The following is a 27,081-nucleotide window of genomic DNA, read 5'->3' on the forward strand; positions in this document are numbered from 1 at the left end:
CATACTTGCTTAGGTTTTGAAGTTGACAAACCTTGAGGTAGAGCCATATAAATTTCCTCTTCTACATTTGCATATAGGAAAACATTATTCATGATAGGAACCCACTCACGGTAATGTATATATACATAAAAAACAAATCCAAGGCAATAAAACTAGATTGACAATATCAAGGCTAAAAATAAGGTAATGACATCGTAACAAAAGCCAAAATAATTAGAAATCAATTTGGAAATCAATTTGCCTACGTGTATTATTGTCACTTCCCCTTTCAAGTAACCACGACCACCCCTTCTTGTGTTGTCATTCATCTCAACAAGACACCTTTGTCTGACCCTCCATTATAAAGACTCTCGATATAAGGACTCGTCTAAGTCGGTCATCAAGACTAAACATCAATCCTCATACCACTTATGTGTTTTTGAGAGAGGATCATTAGGGAGAGTCAACACTTATGAGACAAGAGCACAACCCGCACAAAAAAGATTGACACCACTTCCAATCCAAAACCTTAAGACAATGTGTTATGAGTCTTCATCCTTATATGATGTTCAACTTCCTCATTTAAAGCATATTGAAGTCCAATATCATTGGGTACAAATGCATTAGAGAAAATACATTCTAACGAGAATGGGTCATATATGATAATAAAGATCTTACATGAAAAAAAACTGTTATCTGCAAGGAGAAAATTAATTTAGTTGACTATGACATCGATCAATTAATGGGAGAAAATTTGTCAAGTAAAATGAGTTACCAATTTAATAAGCCTACATTGATGTAATTAGGAAAACAAACAAAAAAATGTATTTTGTGGGCTCTCGTCCCATGATGCAATTTAAAATTATGCATTCTTTACATCATGTTTTTAAGAGAAAAAAAAAAGAATGGAAGACAAAGAGACAAAATTTATGGGTGTTTTCGGTGAGAAAATAAAATAAGCCACAGGTGAGTGAAGAAAAAGAAGAAGAAAAGAGTAACCAGATTATCTTGTGAAAACCAATGCACAGAAGCTAGTTTGGAGGAAACGTTTTATTTTACATCTTATATATTGGGGTTCTCTCTATTGCTTAGTGAAGTACCCATTGGGATTTTCTTGTATTATTATCCACTTAGTTAGATGAAATTTTTTTTTTTATAATTAGAAGTTTCAAGAGAACTTATAGTATATACATCAATTATTTTAGTGAATTAGGTCTCCTGAAATTTTCCTCTATATCAAGGTTTTGCCGCTTTAAAAAATGTTGATGCTTATTTTCTCTCCTATATATTTAGTGCATTTCATTATTTTGCATAATTCCCGCTTATTATTTGTTATATTTGTTATCTCCACAACAACAATAATTATTACTATTATTATTTATTATTATTATAAAAATAATTGTTATAACATTATTTTCTTAAGAGAATTTAAGAGCATCGCTAATCTTATATTTAAGATTTTGAATTTCATATCAGAAGGTCTTTTATTCTTTTATTACTTTTCAGTTCTGTTTGACAACTTTAGCCACATGCTAATTTTTGTTGTTGTTTTAGTCATAAGCATCTATTATGAAATTTATAAGAAACTTTTACTTAAAAACTTGTAGAATTTATTATTTCTACTAATCTAATTAAATAAAAATAAGTTTTTTAAAATCTTGCACCCTTATATTTTACATGTGCTATAATCTTAGAATAAAATTACAAAAAAGTTCCTACTGAACATCATTTATTCATTCTTTGTTAAGTTTACAACATCAGATTCCAATTCTATACTTGTAGTGATGATTTACTAACGAAAAAAAAAAAACAATTATCTATTAAACTTATTTTATGACTAAAAATAAACTAATTTTTCATACTTTAGACTCTAAGATATGTAAGGCGAAAAAGGATAATGAAACCAAAAATACCGAAAGAACTTGTTGACCACTCAAAAGTAAAAACCTAAACCATTAATTATCATGGTTCAACTTCAAAATTTCAAATCTCCTTCTTTCCCAGCTAAACCCCATTTTGTAGTATTAGTTCAAAGAGATAGGAGTTTAAGAAAAGCTTTAAGATTGAGGACTCTAAATTTCTTTTACTCAAATTTTGGAAGAATTTCTCTTAGAAGAATGGAAAAAATGGAAAAAGAGTGACAGAGTGTCCTTTTTTTTGTTGAAAGAATAATTAAAGATTTCTAGTGGCACCCTCTCGATTATTTCTAAACTCACATTCACTCTCGTTGCTTTTATTATTCTATTTTTCAGCCCATCCACTCGATGCCCATAAATTTGTTTACTACCTATTCAATCTATATAAAACACATACACTATATTACACATATCAATAAATAAACTAAAACTTAAAGATAAATTAAATTTAATTATCAAATATAAATTGATAGCGCACACTTATACCATATATTAAAACATAGAAGCAAATCATATGTGGATGTTTAATTATTTTGAAAGAGAAAAAAATGTTGATCAATATTACGAAATATAAATACACTTTCTTTTTTTAAGAAATATGTATTTTGGTGTTTAAGATAAATTATTAAACGCTAATGACGATAATGACATGATTATCAAAATTAGCTATTGCTTATTAGTCACCTTCACCTTAGAATTTGAAATGAAAAGAAAAATGTTATCGAGAGGTTTGTTCATAGTTGCTCACCTATTCCTTTACACTAAAATAAACTAAAGTTTAACATATATTAATTTCATGAGATGAAAATGCAATTTTCTGAAATGAGAAAAAAGAGTTGGCGTTTGGTAGCATACACATAGTAAAGAGTAAAAAAAATCACTGTTATGATAATTAGATATCCTATAATTAAAAAAAAAGACAAATCTTTAATAATCTATTAATTATCGTTACAGTTGGTTTGTTTTTCTATTAAAATTTAAAATTTACTTGTATAACTCATATTTTATTAAATACATGAACTCTAAATTATAAATGTGATAGTAAGAGTATTAAGTTTTTTCTATTTAAAAATTAATTGCAACCTAATTGTGATAATTTATATAAGGTTCTCCGAAGGAAAACATTGAAGCTAATATAATATGATACAGTAAGTTTTTCCCATTTCAAAGCTAATTGTGATAAAATAGGTTCTACTAAACGTTGAAGCTAATATAACGCTATATAAGTTTTAAAAGTAAATGTTCATGATTTGTCTTGATAGATAAAAGAATTTATTCATTAATTTTTAAAGTAACCGATTTCAAAGTTATTTAAATTGATTAGTCAACGTTATATTAAAATATTTGGTATATTGATTTATTTTATTATATTAGAAATTAAACATAATATTTTTTAGTATAAAAATTAACAACAAATTTAAAAAACAAAAATAATAATTGAAGTCCTTAAAATTTTAGAAGTAGAGAATTTACTCGGATGAAAGAAAACGGAAATTAGTTTTCTGCTGCAACATAAAGCAGTATACATAATATCTCTCAATCAGTAGTTTTGCAGTGTAAAGTAAAAGCAATAGAAACAACGAAGAAGAAGAAGAAAGGAGAAAAACAATTGCAATTTCAGTGATTTTATACCTTCATGTGCTCCGGGAAATGCTATTCATGCAACGAAGATGAATGCATATATCCTGCAACACTGAATCAAATTAAACTTTTATAAAATTCTGAATCTGGACTAACTATTCCGTTGATTTACATCTCAAACCGCCGAGAGCCATCGAAACATTTCACCAATTTCATCCCCTAAACGGTTGGCTTCCGCATCGTAATCTCCACCCTGAACGACGTCGCTTCGGCGGCTACTCCCAGTGAAGAACCTTCCAGAACTTCGAAACGACATCGTATTCGAAAGACGATCAACGTAATCCTTCAACCAGCCACTACTATTGCAACTTCCTCCACGCGCTACCTCACCAGCCAAGCTCCGCAGAGAATCTGCCGCAGCCTCCACCGCAGCGCCGTCATGTTTCTCGCTAGAAACGCTTCTCTGGATGGCATAACCGAACGCAACCTCAACCTCAACCTCAGCCGCAGCCTCCTCGTCGATGAAATACTCGAACGCACCAACCGAATAGGACCTCCCGCGCGTTTCCTGGCCAGCCGCCGCTCCACGGCGGTCGCTGCTGCTGATGTTCCCTATCTCAAGCCGAAAGCTCTCGCCGCCGCCGGCGGACGACGAGCGGAAGACCTTAGCGAGGTCAGACTCCGACGCGCTGACGGCGGATCGGCAGAGCGGACACGTGAGGTTCGATTGGAGCCACGTGTCGATGCATTCAGCGTGGAACGCGTGGCAGCAGAGAGGTAGCAAGCGGAGAAGGTCGTGCTGCTCGAACTTCGACAAGCACACGGCGCAGTCCTCGCCGCCGCCGGATGCGGCGGAGCGTCGCGTCACGGAGGAGAAGGAGAACGCCGGTAGAGAGCCGACGATAGAAGGCGTAGCGGTGTCCGACGATATCGGATTCCCGGACGAGAATAATGAAGCGGATGAGGGAGAGATACGATGGAGGAAACGGTTACGGTAACGGAGAAGGAAATAAAGAGCTAGCGAAACGGTAACGGCGAGGAGGAGGAGCGTGAGGGCTAGGAGAGTGATGTGTGATGGCGATGATAGGTGGTTGCTTGGTGGAGAAGTAGTGTGTGTGTATCCGACGACGTTGAGAGAAGAAGCGGAATTGGAAGAAGCCATTGTGTGTTACGGTTTGTGAGGAGAAGAATGGTGGCATGTAATGTGTTTCTGTTACGTGTTTGGTTTTGTTTGTGTCGTGGAGAATAACGCAGAGAGAGAGAGAGAGAGAGAGAGAGAAAGAGGAGGTGTTGGTTGTGGTTGTAGTGGTAAAGTTGGTGAAGGGTGATGGCATTGGTGTGTTGTGGTTTGTGAGCAGGTTGTGTAGGAGGTTTGTGTTTGGATTGGAGGCTGAGTCTTTGTCCTTTTCCCCAAAGTGGCCTCATCCTATATTTGCTCATTTCCTTCTACCATATCATTGCTCCTATTTTCTTACTTTTTCTTCACTTTTTCCCCCACTAGTTTGTTGTAACATTTAAAGCTATTTATATCATTCATTAAAAAATTTAATTCTGCTTAGTTAAAAAGTTATACAGTGAAGTGGCTCAATTTTCTTTTGTTTTGTTTTTTTCGTGCTTCTGTTGCAAAGAAACAGTAATTGTGTCTGATATTGCAATATATTATATATTTGTAGAACAAAACCTATACTTCTTCTAATATATTCGAGGTTAAATATTAAGATTAAGACTAAGATGTGTATTAATATAACAAATAAATAAACTACAATAATATTTCCTGAGTTTTTTTTTTCAGATTATACTTTTCACTTCTCTCTTTTACTGTTATAATAATCTTCTTTATTACGAGTGTAACTATTAAGTTTTCGGAATTTAAGAAAACACATGTTAGTGTAAAAATAAGTCACAATGTAATGCTTTAAAAATAAATGAATTTTTTTTGAAGAATTTTTAAGAAAATAAATATATTTATATAGTTAAAAAACGTCAAAGTCACAATGTAATTTAATTTAAAAAAAGACTATAATAAGGTAGTTAATATTTTTTATTAATGTATTCATGTTTTTCATCTATAATATATTTTTTTATCTCTATCTTTTCCATCATTTCATGCATGTCTTTCTGTATTGAAAAAGGTAGTCTTACGCTGATACCCATCAAATTTTCTGAACATAGATAGTTAATATCGTCTTCAAATTTTCTGAACACAGATAATTAAAAGTTTCACGTAAAAAGAAACGTATGTGTAAATTATAAATTTATATGTTGTAGTTGACTAAATATTTGTACATTACGAATGGAAATGATACGTATTATATTAATTGTTCCACTGATGTAAATTAAATAAATATTAGAACAGTTCTAAAAGATAAATCAATTAAGATGGGTGAAAAAAATACATATTACATCTATCTCTAACCGATGTAATATGTATTTTTTTTTAATTTGTATTTTTTGAAAGCTCATACTACACTGGTTTTTCTACTTAACGGATGTAAAAACTCTATGAGAATTATAAGTATTAATTGGCACTTTCTTTAAGTAAATCTCATATAAACAAACATTATTATATATGTTGTTGATTCACATGTCTTTTTTCAAGGATTTGGATGGGACAAGATAATACAAAACTATGAACGGAGAAATTTATAAAAAAAAATGTTATAGTTGGATAAAATAATTCAATTTGTAAGTGATTAAATTCGGGTACCAGCTACCATTACACTGCATGTTTCTTGGCAAGGTTATGTTTAATTCATTACTTAACATCATTGTTGACATGAATCACAAAATACTGAGAACTCAAATGAAGCTAACCTAGGTTGAATAGTTAAGAAAAAATATATAGGATCAAACTTAATAATTAATGTTAAAGCTAATAGATTCACATATTCAATATAACACTGTTTTTGTAACTTAATTTATACAAAAATGAATTATTTGATGCATTAATTGTTTTGTCTTTTTAAAATTTGTTCACTTGAATATCTTAATTGAGAAAAAAGATTTTAATTGAGAAAACTTTTAAAAATCAATTCATCTGATCTTGGTTTAACAAAACCTACCTATATTCCTGACGATAATAACAAACTAGAGGTAAATAATAATGGAAGGAGGAAAGTAACATAAAAATAAATTTACTTGAAAAATTCATCCGATGATCCAAATTGGGAATCATTCTTCCTTTTCTTTCTCACTTTATCTCTTTTTTCATCTCTTTTCTTTTGCTCCCCTTTCCTTTTTCTCAATAGTCATGTTCTATATATATGGCAAAATTTTATTTCTGTTAAAAATATAAATGTGATTTAAGTCCCACGTTAAAAGAAAATAAAAAAATTGAGCATAATAAAAAATGAAAATCTATAAATTTATTATCTTAAGATTTTTTGGATTAGAGATGATGTTTTTAAATTAAAAATGATATCAATATTTTATGTGTAAGCCGAACTCATATCTCATCTTTTGATATCAAAAGTGCAAGATAATTCCTTTTTAAAGAAAATATATTAATTAATTCAGATTAATATTGAGAGAAAAAGATAATTAAAGTCAATAAAATTCTGTCTTAGACCATACTTTTATGAAAGTGATATAATGAACCTTAACCAAATGTAAATATTTATGTAGTGTGACAATTTTAATGTATTGATTTCATAAAAATGGTCGTAAGAGTGAACATTTTTAGAATCTCTTGTCCTTCGTATATTACAATCATCAAATAATAAAAAACACTTAACAAATTAAATATTTTTCACAACCACGTAAATAAATTATATTTCACAAAAAAAATATATATATATATATATATATATATAATCATAAAATGTTATATTTTTAAAAAAAATCTTAAATAACCATCGTATTTTATATATTTAAGACACTTTGTTTTATAATATGTTATTACCTTGTTCTAGAATATTATTAGTCAGAGAAGTTGCTTCAAAAATAACATAAAAATTTTATGAAATCATTTGGTTCTAAGTGATTGTTGAGAATTTTCTATTCAAGTTTACAATTTAGTAAAACTTAATAATTTCTAAAAACTGAATGTAGTTTTTTTATAGATAAATAAAAATAAAAATATTCTCTGTTACTTGTGTAATTTTTTTAAAATTCCCATAAAAAAGTAAAACGAAAAGTTAATAAGAATAAAGAGTTATATAAAAGTTTCAATATATAATAATTATTTAAGTAGAGTAACTCAACAAGTCAAACTTAAGAGTATATTTCCGAGCCCAATTAAACAGATCACAGATCTACGTTTCAATATAAGTGATAAGTTTCTATAAGAGTTCAACAAAGACTTTCAAAACACGGTCTACGAACAATATATACCCAACCCTAAAGTTTAAATTATTCTAGTTGATCCATTCGTACATGTTAAGAGTAAAATCTTGATTGGCCTAACCTATCTTCACTTTTAATATAATATATGCATTCAGTTAATGATATAATCAATATTATAAACTAATAATTTAACATAACCACAATGTTTAAAAATGATTATATCCTATTTAGAAAAAAAACTTTAAAAATATTAATTACTTTCCAAATAAGGTCATTACAAATCAATAAGTATACTAAGAACATTGATTAAATTCAATTAGAAAAAAACTGAAAACCAAATTAAACATTTATTTCGTATTTTATGTTTTTTAATTTTATCCATTTTCAACTCTTAAAGATATTTTGAATGGTTTAATTTACACCCTATTATGCTTTTCTTTTCTCTCTCTCTATTTTCTGAATGCATGATCTGTGAGTATTATAAAAGACAATTTGAATACGGCGTTTATAATATTTCTATGTTAACTATTTCTTAAAAAATATTTCTAATTATAAATTATTTTTCTATTTGATAAATAAAAATTAATATATTATTATTTAATATATTTTTTGAAACTTTAACTTTAGTTAATATTTTGAGAGCGTGTTTGAACTATTTACTTGAATAATCATTAAAATGTTAAAACAATAGCTATAATTTTAATATCAATGATGTCTCTAAAAGTATATTTGTTTACGTTAAATTCATATAAATAGTACTTAATTGTTTAAAAATAATTAATTTTAACACATTTTTCTGATATATATTTATGGAATGTAAGATTAAATATTAATGAATCTGATAACTAATAATATAATATTTTTAACAAACAAAGAAATCTTATTAATATATATTTTAGATGATTTTCTGATTTTCATATCTTAGTTTAACTTATTTTTATAAAACTGAATTATAGTGCGAAGTTTCAATCTACTTACATATGTTAAAATCATAATTTATAGTGAGATTTTGTAACAAGGTAATTATATATATGATAGAGAAAATGAAAAAAAAATTATAAAATAAAAATAAATAGTATTTCCTAAAAGCGGTTTTTGATTTACATCCTTCATTTGTTTTTTTTTTTAATCTAATAGCTTGAGTAAACAAATTTTTATGTTGTTGAGATTAGAAGAAAATTACTTGTAAGAAAGTTATTTCTAGAGTAACTTACTTTTCTCATTTAATGTTGTTAATTATAGATTTCAGTATAACTTTAGTCCTTAAATATAATGTATATATTTTTAATTGTTAATATTTTAACAAATTATAAAAATTGGTCTTCCAAAAACGCAGTTGCTGTTTCAGTCATTTAAAAATAATTCACATTACTTAGTTCTCGTCTACTTAGTATTGTTAATTACTTGGATATGATATAGTGACACATGAAAGTAAGATATTATACATGTTATTTATTTTTTTTGATTTATGTATATAAATTCTTATACTTATTATTAAATCCTTAATTTTGGAAAAATAATTATATATTTATTTCATTCATTTGAGCAATAAAATTTGATTGGAAAAGTGAAGAGATGCAAAAATAATCTTCTCTTTTAATTAACTGAAATGTGATCATAAAGTATGGAAATTATCTTATTGGATTAAGTAGTAAATTCATAACAAATTTATTTATTCTTTAATTCAATTTATATTAGAAATTTTTAAATTTTGTATACTCTTTAATTAAATTTTAAATTTAATATTAATTTTGTTTATTAATTAAGTAGAAAACAAAAATACATAATTTAAACTTTAATTATAATTTGTCTGTTTTTAATTAAACTTTTATTAAAACGTTTCAAATGTTTATATTTTTATTCAATGACATTAATTTTTTTTTACATTATTGAATTAATTTATAATTTATAATTTAATTAAAAGACAAAGTATGTTTTTTTTTTATAAAAATAATTAGAGTTTTAAACATTTATTACGTGTGCTTTGATTAAATATTTATTTTAAAAGATGAAAATAATAATTATATATTTTAGAAGAGTAATTTTTACATATTTTAAGACAGGCCTAAACAACAGTTAAATTTATTTGACGGAAAATAAGTGTGCACCATGGAACATTATTGAGTAATTGAAATTTGAAAGACTTAAAAATACGATTTTATTTTTTAATTTATTTTTAGGGACACTAAAATCAAGAGTTCATTAATTTCATATGGACTGAAATAATACTTAAGGCGTAAAATTATTTAATTGTCCTCTGTGTTTCTGTGTTTGCTGCGATCTCATCTCCCTCACTCCTGTGTTCTCAGGTCCCATCTCCTCCAATTTCCCTCCCCCATCGAAGTTGACCTTTTATTCCACCATTTCGAATCCCAAGACTCAGGTCTCTCTCTTTCTGTCTCTGCATGTCTTTGTTTTTTCGATCTCTATCATTTCGTATGGATTGCTTCCCTTGTTGTTTCAATTCGATTCGACCTCTGTTTTCCTCAATTAAACCTCTGGATATCCTAATTTGTTGGTAATTAGGTTTTTGGAGATTTTGAAACCGCGCATTTTCACTTTCTGCTACCTGTGACTGCTGAAACGTATATATATTTTATTAGTCTTCAACTGAAATTGAAGCTGCTATGAGTCGTGTGTGTATGTGAGGAAAGGGGAATTAGTTTTTGTGTTGCTGTTTCGATTCGAATTTGATGATTCGTGCTTTTCCATTCGCACATCTGATGCTTTTAGAATCCTCTATGTAGAAACGCAGATTGGGTTTCTGACGAGGGACACTAATTGATAATCTTGATTTCTTAGAATTCTGTCAGGTCTCCTGCCCACAGTAAACGTTATTGGAACCATTTTGAACCTTTTGTGTGGGTTCTGATTCTTGTGTTTTTGTGTGGGTGTTGATTTTTTTTTTCTGATGAAAGACTGGGACTGGGTCTGAAGATTGGGTTGTGAGTAATGAAGAGAAATTTCTTTGCAGGTCTGGTAACTATCGAGGTTGTTGAGTGTAGAAGGGAACGATGGCAGCTTCAGAGGAGAATAGTGCACTGTTCCCAATATTCATTTTGACAATAATGGCCATTCCTATAGTTCCATATACAATAACAAAGTTGTGCCGAGCTGCCTCTAAGAAGTCAAAGAGCATACACTGTCAATGCTCTGAATGCTCGCGGTCGGGGAAGTACCATAAATCGATATTCAAGAGGGTCAGATCATGTTTATTTCATTGTCTTAGATGATTGCTTAGTTATTTACTTGTGGTGTTTAATCTAACTCTGGTATTATGTCTTGTTTCTCATTCTTACTCGTGCTCTTTACCCTTTGATTTTGCAGATTTCGAATGTGTCAACATGTAGTAATATGACGTTGTTACTGCTTTGGGTGATTATGATTATTCTGGTCTATTACATAAAGACCATGAGTCGTGAGGTAAACAATAAATAGGTTAAAATGAATTTAGCTATTCCACTGCATGTTATTTAAGATTAGTATGAGGGATCTTGTATTTGTGCTGTAGCATTTTACTCATTGGTTAAGTGTTCCAACGGTCCACATTTTTGAAATTTTCCCTGTAAATTTTGTGCAGATTGAAATTTTCGACCCATTTAGTATTCTGGGGTTAGAGCCTGGAGCGGCAGAGTCTGAAATAAAGAAAAAGTATAGGAGACTTTCAATTCAATACCATCCAGATAAAAATCCGGATCCAGGTTGAAGGTGTTTCAATTATTTATTTTTGTGTTGTTGCATTCCAAACTCTGATGTTTGCTGGGATGCAGGCTTTCTTCAATTACCCATGTAACTGATATATTTTGACCCCTTTCATTTAGAGGCACACAAGTACTTTGTTGAGTACATTGCCAAGGCTTATCAAGCTCTTACAGATCCAATAGCTCGTGAAAATTATGAAAAATATGGCCATCCTGATGGCCGACAGGTAAAAAACACAAGGTTATGTAAAAATGCTAAGACGCTTTTATCTTTTTGTTTTACACTGTTGAAATATACATGATATTTTATTGCAGGGATTTCAAATGGGCATAGCTCTTCCACAATTCCTGCTAAATATTGATGGGGCATCTGGGGGAATACTTCTGATTTGGATTGTTGGTGTGTGCATTCTCTTGCCACTGGTTATTGCTGTTGTTTATCTCTCCAGATCGTCAAAGTATACTGGCAACTATGTGATGCATCAAACACTTTCCACTTACTATTACCTCATGAAGCCTTCCTTGGCCCCCAGGTCTGTACATTGTTTTTCTGTTAAACTCGGTCGGTCTTCATTTTCATCCATATTATTTGAGGATACAGAGAACTGAATTTTTTGCTGTCAGTCATTAAAATTTTCCATCCATTAGGTTTTGTTGTTGATGTATGCTTTTCTATTTCTTTATATATTTAATTAGCTTGAAGTTCAATTAGAAATATCACCGGTGTTAGTTTGCAAAAGGGTGTTTATATAAAATAAATAAGATTTTAAAACCCCTTTCCGTTTCATACTGAACTTACAAGATTAAATTGTGTTGCAATGTTGATGGAAAATTGGGATTGAAAATATTACTTATCTGAGATTTAAAATAAAACAGTTGGTTATTTTATTTAACCCATTCTAAACTTTAAAGTTTATTATGTGACTTTGTACAGCAAAGTCATGGATGTTTTCATCAAAGCTGCCGAATATATGGAAATTCCAGTTCGTAGAACTGATGATGAACCTCTTCAGAAGCTTTTTATGTTGGTAAGAAGTGAGTTGAATCTTGACCTCAAGAACATCAAGCAGGAACAGGCTAAGTTTTGGAAGCAGCATCCTCCACTAGTTAAGGTATCTTCTTGTATGGCTAAGCCTATTAAAGCTTTCCGTATTTTTTTTTCCTTCTGGGAGCGCAAGTGTCCTATTCTGATCTTTCATTATGAGCCAACATCTTTCACATTTTCTTTCAGACAGAGCTGTTAGTTCAAGCTCAGTTGACCCGTGAATTTGCATCCTTGTCTCCATCTTTACAAAGTGATTTCAGAAGAATTTTAGAAACAGCACCTCGCCTTCTTGAAGAATTAATGAAGGTCTGACATACTATTTCACCTTATTTATCGAAGTATACTTTATGCTGTTAACTTTTAGTAGGGGAATGTTCTCTTTCCCTTTTGGTAGAAGCAAAATAAATTGTATCTAAACACCTTAATCAAACAAACATGTGGAAAATTTTCAGCTTACCTCCCTTATGAGTGAACTGGAAAAAGGTTATATTGTAAAAGGGAACTGATTAGAGCTAATAAATAATTTCATGAGCTGTGTGGTTTTTGTTATTGATGAATAATGTAAAGAATAATGCTGCTACATATGACAACATCATATTCACAAAATCAGTCACGAATGTCTTGGCATCACTTTCTTTGAAAATATCTGAAAACCTAATTAAATGAAAAGATGCAGGCCATATGTTATTTCTCTTAAGCTATTATTTTGTGTTTTTAAAAATAGTTTTGGTAGCTTTTTGTGTTTTCCTTATGCTACTGCAAAAAAGGTATGGAAGTAGGGTAGCGGGTTACTGAGATTTGCAGTACCAAATCTAGATCATAACCTATCATGAAAATGTGCTTATTATACATATTGGTTGGTCGTTGTAATATTTAGTTTTGCTTGTGATGAATCTCTTGTATGATGTATATGATATCCCTCTTTCTGGATTTTAGTCATGAAGCTGTGATATTTGTATTCTGTACATTCTTAATGCTCTACTTTTTTTTTTAAAAGATGGCAGTTATACCCCGAAACGCTCAGGGCCATGGATGGCTGAGGCCTGCAATTGGTGTTGTTGAACTTTCTCAATGTATCATCCAGGTGATGAATCTAATTCGACTTTGCCATATGCAGTTATTTCTCCAATTGCATCTTCTGATATATTCAGTTTTGAAAAATCATGTTTAATATTTACAGAATACTCTCACAATACTGAATACTGTGGGATAGTATTCATTTTATTCTTTATCGTCATTTGTTTGTAAGTTGAGTTGTAATTTTTTGTCATGTCTCTATCCCATGCTCGTTTATAAATGATCTTGAAATGATATAACTTCGGCCACCCCTATACTTCTATCATATAAGGAGAAAAGGAAATACTATTTAACTTACGTTAGTTAAAGTGACAAAGAAAACCACTTTCTAGTATATGCATATAATATATTTCACATTTTCCGTTTTGTCTCTTTTAGACTATAGGAGAAATATCTCAATATCTTGCACACACATTAAGATGACATGTACAGATTTTCTATTTGTCACACCTGGCTAATATGTTTTTTTTTTTGTTAAAAGGATTTAAGATGTACCTGTGCTTGTTGAGTAAACCAAAAGTCTTTTTCATTTTTTTCCCTCCAGCATCTTTTGGTTCATATGTGGATGTTTATTGGTGTAACGTCATCTCTTCAAGAACAACACAATTCGATTATGCTACACAAATTTTGCACATATAAATATGTTCTCAGTGTAGTTTGAAAGGATGTCTTATTGGTATAATTTTATGATGTATGCAAATTTGTGGCTCTCATTGTTTTTCTTGTCTTGTAATAGCCAAGCGTTTTAACCAAATATATCATCAATTAATATTTGTTTTCGTTGCTTTTATGTAAAACAACATTTATAGGATGTGCTTTTCATGATTTATTACCTCCTATGCAGGCTGTTCCTCTCAGTGCTAGAAAATCTACTGGTGGATCACCTGAAGGCATTGCACCTTTTCTGCAGTTGCCACACGTTAGTGAGACTATTATTAAGAAGGTGGCCCGCAAGGTATATCAACATTGTGTACCTAATCTTGCCAACCAATTGTAAATGATTGTTTACTCATACTTTCATGGTTTAAAGATATCGGAACATTGGCCCGAGTTAAGATATCAACGAACCTTTTTATACACATTTGTCCAGGGGATCTATCTGTAGCTAATTAGCTACTTGCTTTATCCAATTTAATAGAAGTTTTTTCGTGTCAATGCCAAGTGCTTTCTAGATTGACAAATGGATAGTATTCAAATGAATAAAGTCTACAAAAAAAGAACACGTTGGTGAAATGGTGATTAGTCTTTATTGAGAACTTGAGTAAAGAGTAAATCTTGATATTTATATTTTAGAGGTTTTATAGAATTGAAAATGAAACCATTTACTTTAATTTAGTGTAACTACTTGGAGCTAGATGACAGGAAACCTTTACATCCAATTTTGAAATGCGGCAATATTATTGGATTGGATCCTTCTTTAGTGGCTGAATTACTAATTTGGATTAATGAGTGATCTTTTTTTTTTAAATGCATAGATGTCTCTGGTGTGCACAATTAGCCCGAAGTTATGTTATACTGTATAGTGACCATTGTTGGTTATTTGAAATTCAAATGTTGAATTTCTTTTTTCTGTTTTTACTTGGTCATTGAATTTCCCAATTGATCCCATCACCTTGAGTGTTTGACTTGCATTTTCCTTCTTGATATGCAGAAGGTGAGAACATTTCAGGAACTTCATGACAAGGACTCTCAGGAGCGAGCTGACCTGCTTATTCAAACAGGTGGCTTATCTTCTGCTGAAGTGCAAGACATTGAGACTGTACTGGACATGATGCCTTCCTTGACACTTGAGGTAACTTGTGAGACCGAAGGTGAAGAGGGTATACAAGAGGGTGACATTGTGACAATCCATGCTTGGATAAATGTTAAAAGGGGCAATGGCCTGATTGGTGCTCTTCCACACGCCCCATACTACCCATTTCAGAAAGAAGAAAATTACTGGTTTTTGCTTGCAGATTCTACTTCAAATAATGTGTGGTTTTCTCAGAAGGTTAGTTTCATGGATGAAGCTGCTGCTCTAACTGCTGCATCTAAGGCAATTGAAGAATCTATGGAGGGGTCAGGAGCAAATGTGAAGGAGACAAGTAGGGCAGTTGCAGAAGCAGTTGAGAAGGTGAAAGGGGGCTCTAGATTGGTATTGGGCAAGTTTCAGGCCCCTTCAGAGGGTAACTACAGTTTGACTTGCTATTGTTTGTGTGATTCTTGGTTGGGCTGTGACAGAAGGACAAATTTGAAGCTCAAAATTTTGAAACGGACTCGGGCTGGCACCAGGGGTGCTGTTTTGGCCGATGAAGGACCTATCACGGAGGATGGAGTTGAGGAGGATGAGGACAATGAGGATGGAGAGTATGATGATGACTATGAGAGTGAGTACAGCGAAGATGAAGAAGATGATCAAAACACAAAAAATAAGCATCAAGCTGCCAATGGCACCGTTACTAAACATGGTCAAGGTGCAGAAAGTTCAGGATCTGATGAAGAATGATAAGTCTTTTCCTAACTTGATAGAACCATAAATTTCTTCTTTTTTCCCTCTTGGATGGTAGAACTATATCAAGTGTAGAAGTTATAGTCTGCGTTGTTCATTTTGTTTATCAGTTGGACTGCATTGATGCTTGGACTTCTGTCGTATTCTAGTTCAGCTGATATCATCGTGATTAAATTGTCATATCATCTGAAAATTTCGAGTATGGTAAATGAGAGTAAGGATATAATTTTGTTTTTACAAGTGTACAACTTCCATTAAATGTTTCATTGAGAAATTTTGGTTGACAGGGTCTTAAATACCATGTGGTTGTTATGTTATTATTTTTAGATTGGTAAAACTAGATAAGGGGTATTTGTTTTTAAACTCTCATTTGTGCCTCATTCACGGTGCCCCGGCGATATTATCAAAATTATACTTATTTAAAATAATTACTCAAATTTCCAACCTGGAAGGCTTTAATTGCGTACCCACCTCCAAGATATTTATACTTTGACATAGTCTCATTATTTGAAATTGAATGCGATTGTTTATTGCATATTAACTCAAACTTTCATATAATCTTTTTATTTGAAATTAAATAAGATTGCTTATTACTTATTAACTCAAATACTAGAAGACAAAATTTATAAGTAAAAGTCAATATTTAAGTATTTGTTTATAAATGAATATATTTTTTGACATTTAGTCTTATTGTTGGAAGTTCAAAATTTTATAGAGGTATATACTATATTAGACTTTGTTTTGGTCTCGATAACTTATTGAAACTCATTCTCAAAGAGCTTACAAAATTGAAAAAAAAAGAAGATTTTGTTCCCTCCTATTTTGTTTAATGCTACTCTCTTTATTGTGCTTAGAATAAAAATGAATAAAAAGAAGTTAAGGGTGAAGGAAAAACCTCTTAAAATCTTGCAAAGTAATGCAGAATGTGGGATTACATATCTGATGTTGGTTATAATTATTTTGGTGTTATAAAAAATAATTTTAATTTAAATAAAACTGCATCTAGAATAAGAGAGATGGGGTTTAAAATAAAATTGTTTCCCGTAAAGAATATACGTGGAAAAACATGTAGGTAGAAGTTAGAGAGTAAGAAATGATGGGTTTGCTTTGAGCAAGAGCTCTAATTAGTATCAACAATGATCATCGTTTATCTCAACAATAACTATAAGTAGGATGGTCGTTAGCCTAACATGGATTGGTGTAGTAACAAAGTTTTTGCTACCACTTTCTTTATAGACAACTGCCACATTTGAACTATGTCTAAAAGTTAAAGGAACAAAATAAAATAAATAAAAATTAACACAACCTAACAATATTTCAAGCTTTTAACTCTAAACAAATATTTTAACTTTTTAACTTTTCCAAGTATCTTCAACATAAAAATATCTTTTAATTAAAATTTGCATCACTGATATATATTCATTGAACTTTTTGAAGAAAAATTAAGGAATAAAATAGGATAAATAACTTATAATATATATGTATATTAGGTTATATAATAAATTGTGGTATTCTAATAATTCAAATATGGATGGAAATGAGTATTGAGAAACAAAAATGATATTTTGACATATATTTTGAACTTACTTTTGACATAGCTGGCGTGTCAATCATTTTTCTTATTTAAAAATTTGTTTCATTTTTATTTTAAAAAACTGAAACATGTGTGGGAGAAGATGGGGAAGAGGTTCAACAAAGAGAACCCATAATTTTCTCATTTGGCAGAGAGAACTGCAACTTGAGAGAAGAGAGAAGCAATGCCTCGCGGCGTCATTGAACAGAGAAGTAGGGTCTGAGGTTTGGGTTCTCAACGGCGATGGGTGGTGGTTCGTTTTGACTTTATTCTTTGTTTCACTCTCACAATCACCAATGATTCATTTTCGTTCAATACCATACGTAATTAAAATGTTTGTGGTTGGTTGTTTTGTGGGTGAGTTGTAGGGTTTTTCCATTCTATCGTTGCTGTTGGTGTTTATATCATTTAGGATTTAGGTTTTTTCTGAGTTGAAGATGACGACACTAGAACCACTCTTAACAGAAAAAATATGATAGCAGGACTCACACGATGTGGGGATCTATGTGCAAATAGGTGAGGAGTTGCGTTAAAGTTTTTGTACAAATATTGGACAGTTCTGCAAGTATGAAAAATCATGTTCAATGTACCTAATATGAACCATAAAATGACAATGAAGTCCTCATGAAGAACTAAAAAGTCTGTTAGACCCAATCTTAATGAAAAAAAATATGACAGCAGGAGTTACTGACATGTGGGGAGCCATGTGCAAATAAGTAGGGAGGTGCGTTCAGGTTTTTGTACAAATACTAGACAATCATGTAAATATGAGATAACAACTTCAATATACCTAATGTCAACCACAAAAATCACATTGCAATCCTCATGAAGAATATAAAGCTTCATTGGACCCAATCTTAACGAAAAAAAAATATAACAGCAGAAGTCACACACATGTGGGGAACTATGTGCAAATAAGTGGGGAGTTACGTTGAGTTTTTTGTACAAATATTGGATAGTTATGTATTTATGAAACATGTTCAATGTTCTTAATATGGACCACAAAAATGACATTGCAGTCTACATGAAAAACAAAAAAGTTTGTTGGACCCAGTCTTAACGAAAAAAATATGACAAAGGGAATCATAAACATGTGGGGAACCATGTGCAATGACATTCCCTTTGTCATATCTTTTTCGTTAAGACTGGGTCCAACAAACTTTTTTGTTTTTCATGTAGACTGCAATGTCATTTTTGTGGTCCATATTAAGAACATTGAACATGTTTCATAAATACATAACTATCCAATATTTGTACAAAAAACTCAACGTAACTCCCTACTTATTTGCACATAGTTCCCCACATGTGTGTGACTTCTGCTGTTATATTTTTTTTCGTTAAGATTGGGTCCAATGAAGCTTTATGTTCTTCATGAGGATTGCAATGTGATTTTTGTGGTTGACATTAGGTATATTGAAGTTGTTATCTCATATTTACATGATTGTCTAGTATTTGTACAAAAACCTGAACGCACCTCCCTACTTATTTGCACATGGCTTCCCACATGTTAGTGACTCCCGCTGTCATATTTTTTTTCATTAAGATTGGGTCTAACAGACTTTTTAGTTCTTCATAAGGACTTCAATGTCATTTTATGGTTCATATTAGGTACATTGAACATGATGTCTCATACTTGCAGAACTGTCCAATATTTGTACAAAAACTCTAGCGCAACTCCTCACCTATTTGCACATAGATCCCCACATCGTGTGAGTCCTGTTGTCATATTTTTTTCCGTTAAGAGTGGTTCTAGTGTCGTCATCTTCAATTCAGAAAAAACCTAAATCCTAAATGATATCGTGTGACTCCTGCTGTCATATTTTTTTTTCCGTTAAGAGTGGTTCTAGTGTCGTCATCTTCAACTCAGAAAAAACCTAAATCCTAAATGATATCTACACCAACAACAACGATAGAATGGAAAAACCCTACAACTCACGCACAAAACAACCAACCACAAACATTTCAATTACATATGGCATTTGAACGAAAATGAATCATTGGTGATTGTGGGAGTGAAACAAAGAATAAAGTCAAAACGAACCACCACCCATCGTCGTTGAGAACCTAAACCTCAGACCTTACTTCTCTGTTCAATGACGTCGCGAGACATTACTTCTCTCTTCTCTCAAGTTGGAGTTCTCTCTGCCAAATGAGAAAACTATGGGTTCTCTTTGTTGAACCTCTTCCCCATCTTCTCCGACACGTGTTTTAGTTTCAAAAAAAAAAAAAACAAATTTTTAAATAAAAAAATGATTGACACGTCACTATGTCAAAATTAAATTTAAAATATATGTCTAAATATAATTTCCGATCGAGAAATGAAAGGACGGATACATTTATATATTTATTTCTGCATATACTTAATTTAAAAAATTATGGATGGAAATGAGTATTGAAAAGTGAAAGGACGTACATATGCATTTATTTGTGCATATTATTATTCTTTTTGTCTTATCGTTAGGTTACAACATGTGGTTTCAAAAGTGTTTTAGTTGATGCAGAGAATACATTTGATAAAACAATAAAAATTAAACTATCATTCTTATTAAAACAAAATATTTAAAAATAATAAAAACTAAATTTTAAAGATTTCAAACTCTTAAAAATTTAAAAACTTTGAAATCCATGTAATTTTTGAACAGAAAGCAAAACAGGAATTTAATTTGCAACATGGCTAGCTGTAGGAGCCATACACATGTAACAGATTACGCCACCCTATAAATGTAGTTTACTTTATCATCCTTGCTCTCCACTCTTTGAAATTAATCCCCCCCATACCCACACCCCCACACACACTGCTTCACTTTCAATGGTGCCGTCTTCCGCCGACCACGGCGGAGACCTTGGCTGCTCCCGGCAAGAAATCAACGGCTTCGCCAATGACCACGCGGAAATGGCCACTCCTTGCACGGCATCGTCGACGCTCGGCTATATCGTCGACGCGGTCCCGGCAAACGAGCGGGAGAAGCTCCGTAGAATCCTAGTTGCGTCCGCAAAGGGTTTCTCGATCGGCGCCGGCATCAAGGGAGGCCTCGCTATCTTCGCGATCATTGCGCGGTTGACGCGGAAAAAGCCGCCTAGGTAAGAAAACCAAAAAAGAAAAGTAATAAATAACAGCTTAGCTTTCTCTCAAGCGCTTTATCGGTAACTATGCGATTCGTTCGTTCAGGAAGGGGATTGTGGTGACGAACAGCGATGCAATTGTCGCCGCTCTGAAGGAAACATTGAGATACGGTCTTTTCCTTGGAACCTTCGCCGGAACGTTCGTGTCCACCGACGAGGTTATCGGTGCTCTGGCTGGTCACCGTAGGCATGTTCTCTTTCTCTCTCTCACTAAAATGCGCGTAGCACTCTTTCGATGTAGGTCTCTGTAGGACTGATTCAAAACTCGGTGTTACGAGTATTGCATGTTAGTGGTTGGTAATTGTGATTTGAGACACGTAATTGAATTAAGCTCCGGTTGGATAAAGTTTCAAATAAGCACTTACTTTTGGTGAGTTGGAATCAATTTATCCTACTTATGTACTTTGCTAAGTTATATCAGAGAACTTTTATGAACGATGAAGTGCATGAGTTGGTTTAAATTAATGGAACAAAGTTCTATTCGTTTATTTCCCCTCTATTTTAAGTTCTTTAAAGCAGGGTCTTAGTATGTTGTGCTTTAAAGTTGTTGTTGTTTGGTTTTGTGGAGTGGAAGTGGTGGTGATTGGGTTTTTGTTGTGGTTCAGGACTGCCAAGTGGAGGGCTCTGGTAGCAGGGGCGGTGGCCGGGTCTTCGATGCTTCTGACAGGGTTAGAAGATCAGCACACGAGTTTGGCGATTTACATTCTCATGCGTGCTGCTGTCTTGGCGTCTCGTTGTGGGATTAAGAGCAAACGGTTTGGAAAAATTTGTAAGCCTCTCACGTGGAAGCACGGTGACATTTTCCTCATGTGTCTCTCCTCCTCACAGATATTGTATGTGATCATGTTAATTACCCTTTCTATATGTTTTTTGGTTAGTTAATTTTTACTGAGGAAATTGTTCTGATCTTACTTTTATGAAATGACTATCCCTGTTTATTCTTTTTTTTAGCTTAGTATCACTTTTTGAGTATGTTATCTAGTCTTTCAAATTTTATGGCCTAGTTTTGTGATTTGTGTAACATAGTCTGTGTTTGACTTGATGACTTAACACAGTTTAAGGTCGCTGGATTGTGTGGATGGATCCAAGTTATTTTGTTCAGTTCATGGATAAAGCATGTATGTACTTAAGTCCAAGTGTGATGCATTACTTTTATTATATAAAAATGGTTATATGCTCACTCCGGGAAAACCTGATCCTGTCCGAGTAACTAATTTGTATAATGTGAGGGGCTGAATAGCTAATCCAGTGGGCCCTCGCTATATATGGAATTTGATTTTAATGCTAAAAAAGTTTGTGACTAGTAATCAGTTTTGTGACTAGATATCCATGGTTTGTGCTGAGAGACTGAAGGTCCGGGGTTACCTTGTCTGGTTGTCTTACAATTGGATATATATGTGCACAATGCTTGTTACAAACCATATGATACATGTGGCCCCATAATAGTCTGGTAAATATAATGTTATTAGACAAATAGGAGAAATAATGAAAGGAACTGAAAAGAAATCTTACTGATAAATCTGTTACCCACCTTAAAATTCCCTTTGGTAACCCTTGAGATTTATGTTATGTCGATGATGCATTAATTTTGATATTCTAAGAAAACTTTGGATGCCACTTAAATTGATGTGAATGAAGATGTTTCATTTTACAGCTACGATACCCTTGATAGTTTCTTTTCTGAGCCATGCTTCTGGAAATTAGACTCTTTGTATCCCTCTTGCCCTCTCCCTACTTTTGTGTTCTAATAATGAATGATAATGGAAAATTTTGGTTTCAGGTCTGCTTATATATTAAAGCAAGACAGTTTACCAGCTTCATATAAATCCTTTCTCAATAAGCATGGTGGAAAGGATCCAGTTATCTTACAAGGTGTAAAAGATATAGCGAGTGGCAAGCCTTTCACTAATTTGGGTGCAATTGAGAAATACTACAAGACCATGGGTGTCAATGTGAAATTAAAACCAGATATGAAAGTCCCATGCTCGGTATGAAATACTGAATACTGTGATTTTTCCTTTTTTTTTTTCTCTATCGATATTTTAATTAGCCTGCAGCAAATAAATAAAGAAAACACAGTTTTTGAGCATTATGTTCATGAGGAAATTTGTCGTTGAATTTGATTGCACCATAACAGTAATTTCAATTTCTTCATTGAGATTGAATTGTAGGAATTCTGGCTCTTACGACAAATGCTAACTCATTTAATTTGTGAAATACAAAGTGAACTGGATTTAATAAATGTCTTCACGTTGGCAAAAATATATAGTTTTTCTTTTCTCTTCTCTTCTAGGCCCTATAAAAAATGCACATCGAGTTTAATGTGACTAATTATATTGATTTTTTTCTTCTGGGTTGTGTTCAACTTTACCTTCCTGTCACCTGAAGCGTTATTTTGAGCCATGCATTCTGGAATCTCACTTTGAACCATGTCATCTAGATCTGTTCAAAATCTAATTGTTAGCCAGGATAGAAATTGTGATTTCTGTCTCTTCTGGCATTTAAAATCAATGATATTTTGCAGATTGTACATGGGAATCAATCATGCACTGGACATATCTTCACTTTTCTCCTTCAAGCTTACCAAAGAGCACTACCTGTTTATCTTCCAGTTTATCTGATACCTGCACTTATAGTTCATAGAAAAGGACTTTTAGAAAGGTGATGATCTAAAAGGAATACACTGCAACCGATTTACTCTTCGCCTGATTCTATGCGGTACTTTTGCAAAACATATTATATCAGGATTAAATTTCTATGAGAGCTATGATAAGTTTTATTGTAGATAGTAGCTTTTTGAAGTGTGTATATTATCAGTAGCATATGTGCTGTTTTTTCTCATGAAAACGGAGTGCTAGCAACACCCTTCATTATGGTTGAAATATATTGAAAACTACAAAATCAGATAGAGAGGCATTAAATGAGAAGAAATGTGTGACTTCCAAGTCAATAATGGTAGTTCAAAAGAGGGTGTTGTCTATTGCCACAATATAAAGATCATACTGTGTCACTTGGTTATACAGATCATCTCTTATTCCCATTGTTAAAATGTGCAGGCCTAGCACAATATTAACCAAGGGTCTTTTGGGCACAGCGAGATCAAGCTTGTTTCTGTCTGTGTATTGTGCTTCTGCTTGGTAAGCATCAGAAAGTTTGTTCTAGCACTACTATATTGTTACTGGTTGTCTTACTACTAAATTTGCTAGTTGAGTTTGATATTTCCAATCATGTTGAAAAATGAAATAACATGCTTCCATGTGGGATATAATATAAGTAGAGCTGTCATATTGCGTTTGCCCCGATGGACAGACCTGAAAAGCCCAGAAAATGGGTTAGTCCAGTTTGTGGCCTAAATTAAATCGGGCCATAGTTTTGCCTAAACCATAGTTATGGTCCAGCTTGTTTTCTAAAATAATAATTATACTTCAAAAAAATAAAATTATTATAGTAAGAATATTAAAAAAGTCTATTAAAACGTGTACTCGTGTTACAATTTATATTTATATATCACATTATTAAATCTAAATTTAAAATTAATTTCATTAATATGACCTAAATTTTAAAAATACATTTTATTTTTAATTTGTTTATATAGAACTATTTTTTTAACTTTTTAAATGGGTCAAAATGGTGGTCCATTGGCCTGACATAAGGCCAGTTTGAACCTAAATATGCAGTCCATTTAGAATATGGGCCGGGCAGGGCAACATGTTTTGCCACCTCTAGATATGAGGGTCAATATGGTCGCATAAAAGTGTTAGTTGAATTGATAAGTTTATTTTGAATACAATTACTGATTAATTAAAGGATCTGTATGTAGTTCTGATAAAACAAACAGATTCAGCTGTATAATGGTGAAACAGATACCAGTATCTAATTAAAATGAGAGTTTCTCCATTGATTTTATTCAGAAGAATTTCTACACCAGCTTCAATTCAAGTTATATGGTTCTGTTGAGAGATGAAATGAGAACACCTGGTTTTAAATACTTATATTTCTTATGTTCATCTGTTTTTGTCTGTGCTATTAGAGAAGTTTTGTAAAAGTAAAACCATTACGTCCAATACGTAGCAATTGGATCCTAGCACTCCCACCATGCTCTCCAGCCTCAACAATCACATGGGCTTGCTCTGCACCAGTCCCAGGCAAACACTTCAATGCTGGTGTCACCACCCCTACTGCTCGATTGCAGTTGAGAGACTTGGGTGAAGGCTTTGATACTAGAGGATAAGAATCTTGAGGAAACCACACTAGAAAAGCAAGCTGCGGTTGTAGTATAGGAGCCCAAAGCCTTATGAACCACATTAGAATCCCATATGTCCAATGTGAGACTCAAATTCCGTATCTTGCAATGGATCTTAACTCATTGTGGTTCTTTCTCAAATGGTTCATGATTGATACCATGTTATGAACCATCTAATGACCTATTAATTGCTGATAGCCCAGCATTAAGTGTACATTTATAATATGGTTAAAATACTTCTTATAGTAAGATTTCGACAAGCTTCCTTCCTTAAAATAGCTTTTAGAGTTCATTTCTAATATTTTATCAAATCCTCTATAATCAAGTGGTCTAAAATGTTCATCCTTGTTGCTATATCTCTAATAAAAAGTTGAATTTCAGCGAAGGTAAGTGGGTCTCTGTATCATCCACGATTCAAACAATTAGGTCTTTGTATCATTCATGATTCTGTGGTAAATAGCTCAAGCTTTTGCATTAGATGGCGCATGAGATATGCATTTACTAGCCTTTTCTTTTTCTTATTCTTGTTTGCTTGGGCACATTAGTTACTTAAACATGTCTTTTTCATAAACTTAAAACTGACAGACATGTACAAATGACTCTGTTCTTCAGGATGTGGACATGCTTTCTTTTTAGGATTTTCAAAAGATGTAACATTCCAATGGTGGCCATGGGAACGGTATGTTACTAACTGCATACATTTTTTTTATTATTGATTTAAGTTATTTCTAATTGTATTATTTCTTGGAGACAGTATGTAATTTCAATTGCATTATAGCAATTTATTTGTCAAAGTTGAAGTTTGCATTCTCGTGCAGTTTCCAACTGGCATTGCATTGGCCATTGAGAAGAAAAGCAGGCGAATGGAAATATCATTATACTGCCTTGCCCGGGCGATTGAGAGTTTCTTTACATGTGTAGCTGATGCAGGATATCTGCCACAATCAAGAAGGATCAAGAGGGCTGATGTGGTGGTTTTCAGCTTGTCAACAGCCATCATAATGCATTGTTATGCAGAGGAAAGGGAAGTGTTTAAATCCAAATACTTGAATGTCCTTGATTGGGTATTTGGGGTACCTCCTCCTCCATGTGAAACCCCGCGATGCAAAGATAGGTAGGTGAAAGTGCTAGCCCAACAGGGTTTTTTATCTTGAAAAATCGCCCTGACTTGATTTTGCTTTCAAAATTTCACTGGTGGCCTCCAACCTTAATTGTGATCCAGTAAATCCACATTCTAACGCATCATTCACAACACATTGTTTATTATTGGGTATAATTCATGTGTTCCTGAATAATAAATTAAATTCTTTAAATTAGGGAAGACCCATATCATTTATCGGAACTCATGTGATTTTTACTCAATAATAATGTATTGAAAAGAGTGTGTTAGAAAGTATTCTCTTCATACCAAAATAAGTGACGTGTTAATTCAGTAATTTTTTCTACCAGTCCCAATTTAGGATTTTAATAAACATTCAATATTTTATTCTATTTTCCCCTTATAAATTATGAATATGGAAATAGTCTTTATCACAGAATAAATTATAAATTATAAGGATAAATTAGGAAATTTGTTCAACTTATTTATTTATTAGTTTTCTTAATATTTGTAGAACACCTTATACGTCACTTATTTTGGAAAGAAGGGAGTATATTGATTATTTGTGTTTTGTTGGTGGGTTCAAGTGGATCCTTGTCATTCAGAAGGTACTTGTGGTAGGGAATGTTTTATTTTGGTTATTGACATGGTATTGGCTGCTTAAAGTTTCTCACATTTTGTATTGAGTTGAGAAGTATAAAGGATTATTTATTTGAAGCAGTGGAGGGTGGCAACATAGGTGTAGAATCAGGTCCTTCCCTTTCTCAACTTAAAAATGTATATGTGGATTATCTATATCTTTTTTAAGTATAATGTTATAATTTAGATTCGAATGTACTTTTGCTTCTTATAATTTGTATTCTTTGGTATTTTGTCAAGTAGTTTTATTTTAAAACAGTATATTCTCTTATAAATTTACTAGTCAGGTACCCACACGTTGCAACCAACATGGTAGTATAACTTTGCCCTGTA

The 27,081-nt window shown here is 32.3% G+C and overlaps 2 protein-coding genes and 1 pseudogene across 2 annotated transcripts; 2 read left to right on the forward strand and 1 right to left on the reverse strand.

The window, feature by feature from the left end:
* Positions 1 to 3,347: 3,347 nt before the first annotated feature.
* On the reverse strand, positions 3,348 to 4,823 carry LOC114164229 (E3 ubiquitin-protein ligase ATL4 pseudogene; annotated as a pseudogene).
* A 5,142-nt stretch (positions 4,824 to 9,965) lies between these two features.
* ATERDJ2A (DnaJ / Sec63 Brl domains-containing protein) lies at positions 9,966 to 16,367 on the forward strand. Its single transcript, XM_028047430.2, has 11 exons — positions 9,966 to 10,143; positions 10,735 to 10,960; positions 11,088 to 11,183; positions 11,341 to 11,461; positions 11,582 to 11,688; positions 11,777 to 11,994; positions 12,396 to 12,573; positions 12,693 to 12,812; positions 13,504 to 13,590; positions 14,428 to 14,538; positions 15,235 to 16,367. The coding sequence occupies exons 2-11, from the start codon at positions 10,775 to 10,777 to the stop codon at positions 16,066 to 16,068; spliced, it is 2,058 nt and encodes a 685-aa protein (XP_027903231.1). The 5' UTR covers positions 9,966 to 10,143; positions 10,735 to 10,774; the 3' UTR covers positions 16,069 to 16,367.
* Positions 16,368 to 20,376: 4,009 nt separating this feature from the next.
* On the forward strand, positions 20,377 to 26,946 carry LOC114162698 (uncharacterized). The gene is made up of 8 exons (XM_028046657.2): positions 20,377 to 20,725; positions 20,814 to 20,954; positions 21,373 to 21,600; positions 22,548 to 22,755; positions 23,292 to 23,428; positions 23,824 to 23,904; positions 25,623 to 25,689; positions 25,829 to 26,946. Exons 1-8 carry the CDS (start codon positions 20,454 to 20,456, stop codon positions 26,126 to 26,128), a joined length of 1,434 nt encoding a protein of 477 aa, XP_027902458.1. The 5' UTR covers positions 20,377 to 20,453; the 3' UTR covers positions 26,129 to 26,946.
* Positions 26,947 to 27,081: the final 135 nt, after the last annotated feature.

This window comes from Vigna unguiculata, chromosome 9 (genome assembly GCF_037176805.1).
Source record: "Vigna unguiculata cultivar grain cowpea cultivar isolate G323 ecotype 2 chromosome 9, ASM3717680v1, whole genome shotgun sequence".
NCBI classification, from domain to species: Eukaryota; Viridiplantae; Streptophyta; class Magnoliopsida; order Fabales; family Fabaceae; genus Vigna; species Vigna unguiculata.

What these genes read in the sequence shown, in the direction of transcription:
- ATERDJ2A (XM_028047430.2), top strand. Translation starts at nt 10,775, where the DNA reads ATGGCAGCTTCAGAGGAGAATAGTGCACTGTTCCCAATATTCATTTTG. An exon ending in AGCATCCTCCACTAGTTAAG is followed by an intron (nt 12,574 to 12,692) that starts GTATCTTCTTGT and finishes ATTTTCTTTCAG; the next exon opens with ACAGAGCTGTTAGTTCAAGC. An exon ending in TTTCTCAATGTATCATCCAG is followed by an intron (nt 13,591 to 14,427) that starts GTGATGAATCTA and finishes CCTCCTATGCAG; the next exon opens with GCTGTTCCTCTCAGTGCTAG.
- LOC114162698 (XM_028046657.2), top strand. Translation starts at nt 20,454, where the DNA reads ATGGTGCCGTCTTCCGCCGACCACGGCGGAGACCTTGGCTGCTCCCGG. An exon ending in ACGCGGAAAAAGCCGCCTAG is followed by an intron (nt 20,726 to 20,813) that starts GTAAGAAAACCA and finishes TCGTTCGTTCAG; the next exon opens with GAAGGGGATTGTGGTGACGA. An exon ending in CTCTCCTCCTCACAGATATT is followed by an intron (nt 21,601 to 22,547) that starts GTATGTGATCAT and finishes TTTTGGTTTCAG; the next exon opens with GTCTGCTTATATATTAAAGC.